At 39.3% G+C, this 13,434-nt stretch overlaps 1 protein-coding gene across 1 annotated transcript; it reads left to right on the top strand.

Annotated features, from left to right (window-relative positions):
* Nucleotides 1–571: 571 nt before the first annotated feature.
* Nucleotides 572–11,992, top strand: ATP6V0E1 (ATPase H+ transporting V0 subunit e1; the record flags this gene model as incomplete). The annotated part of the gene is made up of 4 exons (XM_009286003.1): nt 572–606; nt 2,016–2,063; nt 7,393–7,520; nt 10,412–11,992. Coding segments are annotated over 3 exons (177 nt in total), but the record flags the coding sequence as incomplete, so codon positions are not given.
* Between the last annotated feature and the right edge of the window lie 1,442 nt (nt 11,993–13,434).

Raw genomic sequence — 13,434 nt, forward strand, 5'->3', positions numbered from 1 at the left:
AGCCGCCGCCTCCTGCCGCAGTAGTCCTGCGGGCTCCTCGTCGCCGTGCTGGTGCAGCGCGGAGGGCGGGCGGGCCCAGGGCCCAGGCGCCTGTGCCAGCCGAGATCCAGCCAGCGGCGGAAGGCCGGAGCAAACGCCTGTGAGGCTTCCTGATCGTGGGACCGGAGCCGGGAGCAGCGTTTCCCTGCCTTGATAATCCGTCACGGCTTTGAGTTTTCCCCTCGAGCCCTGTAAACGTCTGCATAACGCAGCGTCCTGTGGCAAGGAGGTCTATTGTTAAGTTAGATGGTGTTTGAGAAGTAACTTCCTTTCTTTTTTCTTACTTGATCTCTTCTAACTTCTTCCACCATCCTCTAGTTTCACACTGGATGGGACTGAGAAAGTTGCTGTAGTAGATCTCCGTTCTGTGCTTAAATGTATGCTAGGGGCCTTGTAGCTGTGGTGGCCTGAGGACAAAAGCGAGGCATCTAAGCAGAGACGTTTTTCCTGCAGTGATTGTAGCTGCTCAGATTAAAAAGTAGACGAGTTTTTGTCTTTCTCTTTTCCCTAGGAGATAATGACTTCTTAATCTCTCTTCCTCTCTCTGACATCCCCTCTACTCCACAGGTACCAACTGTCTTTTTTCTCTTAGTTGTTTATCTAAACTTGGAGGAATTTTCTTCAAGTTCTATTTAGCTCTGATATTTATTGCCTCAGTTTCAAACCTGAAGTGTGTTTTGTGCCTGAAAACTTGCCTGTCCTCAGAAATACCTTGGAAATATGTCTTCCAGGCATGTCCTTAAAGTATGTGGGAAGGTTGCGGGTCACCAACAGATGTTCTGTCATTATTCCAAAATGTGATTGTTTAACAAATATGAGTAGAGCACTGCTGTGTTCTGATTCTATAGCATGTCTGTAGTAACACTGTGTAGTCTGTTAACTTCTCATCTTCTTAAAAAAAAAAACAACAAAAAAACCTCTACCCAAAGCCTGTTTCTGAATAGGATTGTTCTTTTTCTAACAAAAGAAGTCAGTGCAAACTTGTAACTGACCTAAGAGTTCACATTGCGTAGGCTAGAACTCCCAAACAATGACTCTGGGACTCCCTGGAAAGGAGGGGTTCTCGAAGCTTAACCCAGGCTATGTTAGCTTTGTAGCATTCGTTTGAAAGTTGACAAGGTGGGTGTGTATTGACAGATGAAAAATGTTGAATGTTATCCATGTCACAAAAGGGTTGGAAGTTACTGACCTAGCATGAGTTTTTGTATTTCCCCCCCAGAATGAATAACATAGAGGGAAATCCCTTTTTATAATTTAAAAAGAAAAAAACCCTCCACTTTGCTACTAAGTTCCATGAGCTGCATAGATCACTCACTGTTAGAAAATCTTGTCTCCTTTCCTCCCATTTCAAAATCATATGTGTGTATAGCTGCAGTTTTACCATTTTCAGTTTCAAGAGCTGCTTGGTTCTTGCTTTTTTTCAGCTTAACTATGGTTTCTGACACAGTTTTCTTTCAGCAAGAAAGGAAAATCGTATCCTACAGATAATTTCATGTGGCTTTGAGATTTTATTTTGTATTCAATTTGCAAAACCCTCATTCATGATATAAAATTAAAAGATATGTTTTGATACTGAAATTTTCCGTAAGCACAATTTTGCAAACGGAGAAAATGTTTATTGTTTACTGTTAGCTTTAGAACATCCAGCTTCAGTAGTTTACTGACTTGCTGGTAGAAGTGACTGTGAAATGGAGCGAGGACACTGACTGCGTAAGATTTTGCTCCTCTCCGGAGTGATTTTTGTTAAATGGAGCTGTATGCTTCTGTTTGCCAGAGCTGTGTCAGTTCTTTTGCAGAGTCTTAGCTGTGCCTCTGCAACTTACTCAGCTGGAAGAAGTTAGAACACTCATGTTGAGTCACCTTCTGTATGATCAAAGTTGAACTAGTTCTTGTTTGCTGGGTTTTTTTTCCAATATATCTTGTGGTCAGTCATAACATGACACCTAATCAGCTGTTTCTCTCCTTCCTTTTTGCAGTGTTATCAACACAATGCTGGTGACATGTGCTGTTTGCTGCTACCTGTTGTAAGTATAAATAATGTCTTGCCCCTTAATCAAGGCACAGTTCTGATGTAATCAAAAGTTCCTTTTTTATATCTTCAAGACATTTAGGAAGAAGCTTTTCAAATGTGTCACAGAGATTTAGACACATGGTATTCTTTGACAGCTCTTAGAATTCTTAATTCTAAAGACCTTCAACCTGCTGAAGAAAACATTTTCCTGGTGGTGGCTGCTGAATTAAAACAAACCTGAATTTCTCTTGTTGTCTTCTGACACATAACTGTTGAATAGTGCTCTGCGTTGACTTGATACTACTTCTTTCCAATTCACTGGCTTAGTTGCTCACAAATACAATGGCAGTTTGTCAATTCTGGAATTTTTCTGATTCACAGTAGAGCGATGACTTTTTGCCTTTTTCATTCTTTATACCCTTACATTTATTTCTAAGGTGATACTAATTTAAACCTACTGATGAGTTTTGCTTTACTTAGTTTCGTTGAATATATTCTCAAAATGTGGTAGAGCAGTGGATGGAAAACCTTATACATGGGGGGTTTTGATGTATGACAAATTATTTTTGTGACAAACTTGTGATGCTTTGATATATTAAGACTTTCATTTTAAATGCATGGTATATTTTGAGGCTGCCTTTTTTCTGTAAGAGAATAGTAGAAATAACAACATGACTTGTTGAGGAACTCCTCATACCATGTTTGTTTTTTTGTTTTTTGTCAAGAGATAAGCCAGCTGTAGCTGGAGTCCGCAAGAGAAAGCGTGGTTATTGTTTTATTGTTTTCCCACTCTTTTTTTTTTCCCCCTTTTTTTTTTTTTAAAGAGTGTAGAGACTGACCTTGTCAAAGAAAGTGCTATGCAGAAAAAACTTTGAAAGGTGTTTGAGAAGAATTTGTTATGGAGAGTAAATTGGTAAAAGGCTGGTTAGATCTTTAGCGTTAACTTGTAATAAAATTATTATTCAGAGTTCCACTTGAACCTGAGTAGTATTTGAACTTTCCTGAAGTATTTAGGCATTATTTATGCTACTCTAAGGAGCTTAACATGAATATTTAGAGAAATGCATCTCTAATCTCAAGACTCGTTCTTAAGAACTGGCAGCCAAAAGCCATGTTATCAGTGTCGGCGTGTTCCAGGAGGGGCCTGTTCGGTTCCATGTTGGGTTGGCCTATGGCACAGGCTTATGCAGGTTTGATCTAGTTTAATAATGTGATATTCAGGTTTTATACAGGTGAGGCCTATTTATTTTTTTTTTATTCAGAGTATTTGACAGGTGAAGTCTTAAGAAATCATTCTTCTGGATAATTGTAAAAGTATAGCAAACTTGGTTCTGTGTTTTGTATCTATGACAGTTTTTTAAATTAAAGTTTTGCTGAACAGATGTAGAAACTTGAGAAGAGCTTTGCAGTGCCAGCAACTTGAATTTGGGATTGAAATTGGGAATTTCAGTGCTATGAAGGCCTCCTTGCCTGCCCATAAAGCATGTAGCAGCCCAATCTCGTGGTAGGTCCCAAATGCTTGGCTAAGAAAGGGCAACTGGATGCTCATTTTTAATAGGTTACAGTAAGTTGGGGGTGGGGGGGGTGGTGTTCTGGGTTTTGTTTTGGTTTTGTTTAAGTTTAAAGTTCTCCCTACTCTGTATTTTAACAGAAATAATGTCCTACTCTTCTAAAATCCTTGAAGCTTAGGGTTTGTTTTCTTTATTGTTTGAAGAAGGACGGTTTCCTTGAAGTTGAGGCTACGTGGCATCTGCAGAATCCTCTGGATTATGATGTGGAATGTATTTGTTGTAGAATTTCTTAACTTGAATGCTGTGAACTCTTCAAATGTACAGTGGTATTTCACTTGTAAGTTTAGTGATTTTTTTTTTTTTTTTTTTTGAAACAGACCTATTATAAATCTAGTGTCATTAACGTGATTTATCTGTTCTTGCATGTCCCATGAGGAGGTTCTTCATAATCTTGTGGGCTCTGACTTGTTTTCTGTATTGCCTTTGGTTTTCTCCAATTACACCTTGGAAAAAAAGAGAAGCAGCAAAATCTTACTATGTTTTAAACCATCAGTAATTATACCCAACCACATAAATCACATATATAGTGTCTGCTTGCCAGAATACAACAAAAAGCAGATTTTTCTCCTCATGTTCCAAGATAGAACTTGCCTCATCACACAGTCTTTTTTTTCATGAATTCTGTATAGAATCATAGAAAAGTTCTGGTTGGAAAGGACCTAGAAAGATCATCTGGTCCAGCCTTTCTTTACTCTGTTTTATTCAAACGTATGTAAGTTTGTTCTTGCTATATCCTTTTCCTTTTTTGGGGGAGGCATTGAAAAAATTTCAGACCTTAATTTCAGTGACTAAAGAAAGAGACTTATTTTTCATACCAGTCTTGAAGGAAGCCCAAAAGAATGGTTTCTGAGGATTCTTCATTGGATATGTTAGGGTTAAAATAACTTGTGTTGTCCCAGGTATGGCCTTCTGTATTTGTTTGTCCTTAGTAGGTGGCTGGTGCTGTTACCTACTTCTTTTTAGAGTTGTTTAGAACTCTGCTAGACCTATTTTCATACTCTTTGAGTTACCTCTCCAGTTGAAAATAGGGGAAAAAACAATTTCCTGTCTTCATTAAACACCACTTGATTGACAAATTGATTTGCATCAAGCTGAACTTGTGGTAACTAAATTTAAAGTCAATAGCACTTCACCTTAAAGCTGTTTCTTCTGTGTTTAGACTTAACAGTGATCATTTTGAATAACCATATTGATCACATGGTGTTAATTTGGTTGTTCTATGGAAAATTTTTGCACGGGTAAGTGCATAATTTGTGTACAGAAATTGTACCCAGCAGTCTTTTGAGGGAGAATACACGAGCCTCAGGAACCTGATAAAATATAAGGCAAAGTATAAGGAGTTACTGCTGCAGAAATTACAGGTTACACCATGTTGTAAGGCACTGTCAAAGTCTAAATCTATTTTGCTGTTTACAAAGCAGTTCCTGAAACAGTACCATGATACTCTACTAACAGAGGACAGGGTCCTTGAAAAATGGTATTATTTGCTACTGATTCTAAAAGGAATAAAATATGGTTGCTCAAACTGACATTTAAACAGAGATAGCAGGACCTTAATTTGCAATACGTAGCATAGACAGATGGCAGTTATGGTAGAAAGACCTTTTAAAAAATCTTTCTGGTAGAACATAAGGGACTTTTAATTTCCTTGTCTGAGCTGGGTAATTAACGCTAACTGTTGTAAGTGGTATCTGGTAGAATTTAAGGACCTGTGGGTGGCTCGAATGCTATACCTGATTTTAGCAACTCTAGAACATTACATGTTGGATACAGAGGCTTGCTTTGTTTTGCTTTGAATGCTGTGTTTTGTTTTGCGTTGTCATGATAGATTATTGTATAAAGCAGCATCGCTTAAGCAAAACGTGGGAAAAGCTTTTTCATGACTTATCTTGAATGCAGGGGAGTCGTAGAGTTCAGTGCCTAACTACTGCTTTAAATTATTAGGCCCTAGCAGAGCAGGGAGGAGGAATATACTATTGACCTGTAATGCCACTGTGGCTCTGAATTTGGGTATCCAGCGTGGTCCCAACAAATAGCTTTTGAAAACTGCACAGCACTTGCCTAAAGCATGGTTATACAGCTGGGACACGTCAATATTTTGAATGTGCTTCCAGCTCATTTAATTCCCAGCCATGCTGGGTCAGAACTCAGGAAGCATAGAGAGGTGAGAGATTTGTGCATAGAGTTCCTTCCTTCTGTACAGTGAGAAAGATAATAATGTGCTTTAACAGGCTTTTAGTGTTCTACCCTCCTCCCACTTCTGTTAGTTCAGGATGCTAAAGGCAGATGGTACAGTGCTCTGGCACCCCTTCTATCTGTCTTTTGTATATGAAAATTAACCCTTGCAAAATAAATTCCGTGGTATTTTAAGAGCTAATTTGCTTTTCCCTTAAGTAAATTTAACATAACGATTAACAGGGTTTCAAAATACATTGTTGTCAACGCTTTGGATAGCAAAGTAGAAACATGTCAACCTAAAGGTTATTGGCTCTTCTTGATGGTGTCTTGCTGATGTTTTAATTGCTTTGTAGAGCCCGCTACATATTTCAGGGCTTGCATGACTGATAGACTGCTGCAGGCTCAGCACGTCGTTTTAACTGGAGTCCTACTTTGTGCAAAACTGAAAGCAGCACTGAAAATAAATATTCGTAAATTTTAAGAGGATTGATGTGTTTTCTTTAAGTCTGGCCCACATCTTTTGCCCCTGGCTGTTCTAGCCACTTCACAGCAGACCTGCACTTACTTCATTTGATGGTCAAGGCATCAAGGTTTGCGTGGAATTTTCCATGACTGCCTAAGCACTCAGATACATTTGTGGCAGCTCCCATTACAAAGCTGCTCTGCTTTTTCTCCTCCTTACAAAGCATTCTAGAAATAGCAGACAGATGAGCCAGTGTGTTCACTAAATGTGTTTGTATAGTTAGTATTTAAGATAGATTTAAATCCATGGAAGCATCCATTGCTTTTTCTGAATCTTGTAATATTTACAAAGCAAATATATCTTTTAACAGGGGAATATTTATTTCTGTTTAGCTTTCCTGGATATTTTCCACAAACTACATTCCTCTTGTTCTTGGTCCTGGCTATGGCTTCTGCAGTGTTAGTTTGTGAACTGCTCTGATGACAAGGCTGCTGTTGCTGGTGATCTGGGGTTTGTTGTCATACTGGTTTTGTTGTGGGTTTTTTAATTTTGTGCATGTGTGTTCCTGTAGCATTGTACCCTTTTGCTTCAGGTCCCTGTTTCTTGACCTCTGTGCCAGGTTTAAATTCACTTTTGTTCAATCTCAGATGAAAAATATACCATGTCTGCAAGGGTAGGTTGTCATACACTGAAAATAAGAGTAAATGAGAGAAAGTATGTTTCTCAGAGGTTTTTGTTTAAAGGATGCTTCAAAGGCACTGAGAAAAGGTCTGTCTCTCTTATGTTTCTGTCTTCTGAGCCCACAAATACCTGAGTTTCTTATGTCTCAAAACACTTTCCTGTCAAAGGAAAAGTAAGAGAGAAATGCTGTCAGGTGGTTTTGCGTTGCTTTAAATTGAACAGGACAATTTATTGTTTCCGTTGTGGAATGATTCGGTACCAGATCTTCATTGCTGGTATCTGGTCTTTGTGTATGAGCTTGAGTAAAATTTTGATTTGATGCTAGACCTCCCTGAAAATCGTCTTTTCTTCTCTGATAGTATTTGTGCTTTGGACAAGCCTTTCCATTATCATAAGCTTTGTAATCTGGCTGATGCTCTCTCTTTTGGGTTGGGGGGGTTGTCTTGCAGTTGGCTGATTGCGATTCTGGCTCAACTCAACCCTCTCTTTGGGCCACAGTTAAGCAATGAAACAATCTGGTATCTTAAATCTCACTGGCCTTAAGGATGTCTGTCCTCTGCTGCAATTTATTGACTAGGTGAGTATGATCAGATTTATTAATATATTTGGTATGTTAAAGCTTTAGGAGAAATTGAACAGTAGTGTAAGCAGTGTGTTCAGAATTGCTAGGTGTTTTGCAGGAGTAACTTATCTTTTTATAGACTGCAACAAAACATATTTTGGATGTTAATCTTGACTGGATACCGTGAAAAGCTTGGACTAAATTCTTGTACAGTTATTTTTCTCTGCTATCACGTCATGTGGTGCTGTGTTGAGTAAGCAGGAGTTTGTAAGGAGAACAGTACATTTCTTCTTCCTACAAAAAAAAAAAAAAATTGGGCTGGGGTGTCTTTTAATAGCTAGCATAAGTGGATTTCCTAATCTTTAACAATTGTTAAACCTCTCTTCAAGCCTACTACCATTGAATTCAAGACCTGTCCTGATTTCCAAGGCAATGTACAGTTGCCCTCATTCATCTGGGAAGTCAGAGTGAGAACTGCCATTAGAATGGTTCTTTATCTCCTGTCAATGTATAGCACTAACACTCAGCTTCCAGATGAATGTTTTATTTTTTTTTTTAATTATAGCCTGTGTGCAACTTTAATCATAGATGAGCCTGGTGGTTGCTATCTGGGTAGTGCTATTGGAATGCTGTCGTTGCAGTTCTTGGGCATGCTTTCTGACATGACCAGCAAAAATACAAAGTCTTGTACTAAAAGTACCATGATGACTTCAGGTTTCTCTAGAATGGCAGCATTTGGACTTGAAGGTTCAAATGAAGGATAGCTGTGGAAAGAAGTACCCGTGATTTTAGTTTTTATGCTGGTAACTGAATGATTAGACACGCTTAGTTTTTTACCTGGGTTTTTTTTGTCCTTTTAGGTTTAACTGTCTACCCCCTCGCTGTTACTACTTTAACTTCTGTTTACAGAAGTCCAATAGCAGCAGACCGATGGCAGATCATGTTATAGCTCAGTTAAATGCTGTCTGTAAAGCATCCTGAACATTTACCCTGAAGCAAAGTTCCACTGCTTCAAAGTAGGGTTCATCTGAACTGTGGTGGTGTCAGACTGTGGCATGTGTATGTGTCTGTATCTTCTCTTTTAAGCAGCAAGCAGAAGCTAAAGGTAGATTTGGCCCTGCTTCAGTTAGAGGCCTGTAATTAGCTAAGTCAGTCAAGCTGAATTGCCTAGGCATGTTTTCACTGCTCATGTGTTAACACATAATTAGTTAGCTAAAACAGAGACCAGTATATTCTGGTAATGGGCATACAGATCCCTGAATCCCATAGGATAATTCAGTTGCCTGGGATCTGAAATTGAAATGTAGTTATCTGGACAAGTGGATGCCTTGCATATAAAAATTGAGCTCCCTTCTGACTGATAAATGGTCTGTATGTTGCAACCAGCAAGGACAAACTGGAGATGAGACATAACTCTTGGACTCTAGGCGCCCGCTAAAAAAATCAGGGCTTTCTCCCTCCCTTTCAGTGAAGGATTTTCCAGAGAACTGGAGGTAAATTTGTACCAAGGAAGAGAGGGGACTAATGCGTTCTAGGATGGCCAGAAAGTTTGTGAGGAGTTGTCGTTTTTAAACTTATTAATGGAGAAGTTGAGACCTATATAGCACACGCTGTTGTGTTATATAAAGCAGTTTGTTTTAACCTTTGAAATATCTGATTTCATTGGCTTAATTTTGGAATAAAGTGAAGGTTCTTTTCTTTGTGAAAAAGAATGCTTTAAAAAAAGTAAAAGCATATAATAATCCTCCAATATCATAGTTAAATATTACATTCTTTCTTCCTAGAAATGTGCTATTACAGGACATACTGTTCTCCACGATCTTGTTTGAATTACTCTTGTAGTGTTGAGTGGGCTGAGCGGCAAGGAGGTGGCTACCTTGATCAGGCTGCAGTGCCCTGTCTTTTGCTGTTGTGTGCCTCTGCGCTCGGAGCCTCCTGTTGAGTTTCTCACTAGACAGGAGCTGTGAATTAGATTCCATCTGAAAGAGTTGGGGTATATCTCTCTGACACTGCACGGAATCCCATAAATATAGCTACCATTTCTTGTCTGACCCGTTATTTTTGGCTTTTGAGATGTGCTTTTCCAGCACTTAGGGTGCATGTGCTATACTTTTTTCTGCCTCCCATTTCTTTCAGTTGAGGTATGGATGGATTAGTATGGACAATGCAAAGAGTTAAAGCGAAGAGAATGGAATACTAATTCCCAGAGTGGAGAGCTCTTATTTAAAAATGAGGATAGTCTAAGCAAACCCACTTTACTTGACCAACGGAGCAGGCTGAAAATACACGCAGAAGGCTACTGCATTCTAGTGAGGAGCTTCTACAGGTCCTGACTTGATTGATCTATGCCAAATCACAGAAGTTTGGTCTTTCTTTTTGGTCAGTATCCCTCCAAGTCAAGTGACGATGATGTATCGGATGACTTATCTATATAATCAAATTAAGGGCTTGGATGGCAGTATGTAAGAACATGCAAACTTCTGTAGCTGTGGTAAATACGGGCTGTAGCCTCTCAAGCAATGTGATCTAACGCCGCCTTTTCTCCTTAACTTTGTCAATTTACAGTCTGTGTTCTCAGACCAGGAACTTTCTTCATGCAAGCGCAAGAAGGGCTATCATCCAGATGACTGGATGCTGTTACAGCATTGAAAACTTCCTAGTAAAATAGTTGTTCTACCAGCTTATAATGTAACTAAAACTACTTGCAGTAACTTCAGAAAGGAAACTGCTAAAAAAGCAAGAAAGTAGAGACTATTCTTGAAGCTCCATATAGATGAATTATCTACAGTTCTTCACCATTTCTCAGTGCGTTTGTGGAATGGAAATAGTTGTGGTTAACAACCAGGTCTTCAATTAGTAAATTGTCTCCATGGAAAGGAATAATTAAGTTGCCTCTTGCTTTGCAGGTAAAGAAGAGATTTCCTCCAGATGAAAAACTCCACTGACCCAAAGATGCCCTTAACATAGTTGGTTGGATACCAAGCCTGCGTTAATGCCTTAACCTTTCTATTGTGCTTCAAATGGCTTGTTCAAAGCCCTATATTTTTTTCCTACTATACTGTTTAGCAGTGTGCCTAATGCAATTTATACTTCTCTTCGGTACTGTAAATTTTTGCCTGTTAACTTCAGAGGTGGTGAAATTTTCTAAAGTTTTTACGGGTCATAGAGTCAGCTTTCCTGTTCATTTTACTTGCTCTGTAGGAACACTATATATCTTACAGGTCTTAGGTTGTTGCTGTGCTGTTCGCTCCTGTTCTGTTTGACTGCACTTGAAAAAAATGTGTGCAATGAAACTGTACGAGGAGAGGAGAAACAGTGGCGCCACATGTTGATGGCATTTATTTTTTAAAATGAGTTGTATTCTTGGGAAATTTGGTCTTAAATTTCTCATGCCTGGAAATAAAACTAATCCTCTGCTTTATGCGAAATGTCCTTGTGCCATGTTTAACTGTTACGATGTGCTTTTTTGTGGTTTTAATCAGACAATAGTTAGCCAGAGCTGAGCTGAGGAAACTTAGATGATGTGGGTAAACTGTAATAAAGTCATACAGGGTGATGCGATGAGCACGCTTGCTGCCTGTATCAAGACCTCTTGGGCAGTTCTAAAGTAGGACTAAGTTTAGAATCTAAAATTGCTGAAAGGTCTGCAGGAAGAAGTGAATGCTTAGCTCGAGAGCCTCTTCTCCCTGAACTTCCCATTGCCTGATACTAGGGGGACTCAGTAGCAGAGGTAACCTGACTCATTTGAATGAAGCGTGAATAGTAATTTTGATAGGAGATTGATCTACTCCCTGGCCTTTTGGAGGATACATATAGCAACAAGCAATTTGAATTGAACAGAAAACATAGCAGTTGTTTTATACTGACTTGACACTTGCATGTGAAATTGCAGACCTGATGAAGCACACGACAGTGTGGGCCAGAGATGAAAGATTGCTGAGGCTCCTCAATGTCAGCCGAGTCCGTGGGGTTGGGAATGAATCTAGTAAGTCACTTGCTAAGGAATAGCTTCAAAGGCTATAAATACTGCTGTGTGCACAGGAGTCTTCATGTATGCTTTCTTACCTCCTTACATCATGTCCAGATAAATTGCAATTATTCCTTACTGTGTTTTATTGTTACGCACAAGGATGTAACGGAGCGGTTCATTTTTTTTTTCTTTTTCCTTTTGGATAGCACTGTTAACTTGTTCGATGGGATAGTACTCATTACTATACAGGAAATTCCGAGATTCTGACAAAATGCTGTAACTTGCGGTGATGGAAAACTGGACAGCGTGAATTGCAAAAGAAATAAGAATGTGTCCATTATTACAGATAAGCATAGCGACTGTTGGGACTGGAATAGTGGATTTTTTTCCAAGTTACTACTGAGAGCTGTATTTTAACATGCGAGAAGTTGTACACCGTAATGCTATATAGTCTGTGGCAAATAATTCCTAAGAAAATTGGAAACCAAATGATCTTATAAAAGCTGAGGTTGTTGTCTGGTGGTTGTTTTTTTTTAAAGCGTGTGGAGGATAATATGTGTTGACATCGTATGAGGAGGGGAGGAGTAATGCTTCAAGACATCGCTGACAATTTTGAGTATGTAACAGTTTTTAAACTATATTGATCTGCCTGTCATATTTACCCTAAAGTGAGACATCAAAAGAGAAAACATGCAGTGACAAACAGTGGTATTAGTATATTCGTATTACCACTTTCTTTAACAAGCTTTCTATTTTAGGTTCTAAGCTATCACTCATTGTAGAAGATGCAGGAGAAGTAAAACAGCATTCACATGGCGTGTTTCACTGTTGGTGAATTTAATGTAAAGAGCTATTCAAAGCCTGGACAAACAAGTCATAGTTCAATTTTTATGTAGGTGTTTTAAAGATAAGTTTCCCTTTATCCGAATGGTTAATATTTTCTCCGAAACAGATACCAGGCAGTAGCATGACTGAAGAAGTTGAAAAAATAACGTTTCTGTTCTGCGGAGTGTTGTGTGGCCTACTGTCTGCATCGTGATTATGGGATGGTCTGCTCCATGTGTGCCAGGAATTAACACTGCTTCAGATAACTTCTTTTTTTGCATGGCTGCAGGAAATTAGAGCAGACAGATTCAGGCACTGGTTTTTCACAAACAATGCAGGTGTCAAAGCCTTTAACAGTTTCCTCTTGCTTCGTGACAACAGAAGAGAATGCAAAATGTTAAAGTATACGTGAAGGAAGCTTGCTAGTGCTTGAAATAGATAGAAAGCCTGGGTCTGCAGGGAAACGGCCTGATCTCCCTATGTGTACTGGTATTTTGGGGGGAGGTAGGGAGTGAGGAAGGTTAAGGAAATGGACTCCATAGTCAAGTCTTGAAGGCTTTAAGTCATAAACACTGGCAGCACGTAGAGGGAGTGTTTAGGTCAGGGTCATTTCAAATGCTTTTAACTTCTTCTGTTCGTATTGTTTAGGAAATGCCCGCATCTGTGCCCCTCGCAGGAATTGTTCTGAACAGCTTATGGAAGTTTGCTTTTCCTCTGCTGGAAATCATGGAAGCGTTTTACCCGTGCAGAGGGCTTTAATTTAGTTGTCAGAGGTGGGTGGCTGCCTTCGCTTTACGAAGTCTCTGGGGCAAAAAAATGTGGTGGTTTTTTTTTCCTTTGTATTGTCAGGCGTGATGGATTTTAGGTACAGTGGAAAGAAGTTTTGTTACCACAGAGGGCTGAAATGCAAAAAGTCGTCTAAACAATAAAAGAGATACTCCTTACAAATACTAAGATAAAAATGGCTGGGTCTCTTTTTTTTTTCTTTTTTAATTAGTAATTTCTCCAGTTCTGTCTTAAGTGATGGAGGCCGAGGTCTGTCGCCGTGAAAGGGGGCTGTGTGTGTGGCTGCAGGCGGCGGCAACAACACAAAGCCGCAGGTAGCAGACGAACGGACGAAGGCGGTAAGTGCGG

This window comes from Aptenodytes forsteri, unplaced genomic scaffold (genome assembly GCF_000699145.1).
Source record: "Aptenodytes forsteri isolate BGI_AS27 unplaced genomic scaffold, ASM69914v1 Scaffold54, whole genome shotgun sequence".
Taxonomy (NCBI): Eukaryota; Metazoa; Chordata; class Aves; order Sphenisciformes; family Spheniscidae; genus Aptenodytes; species Aptenodytes forsteri.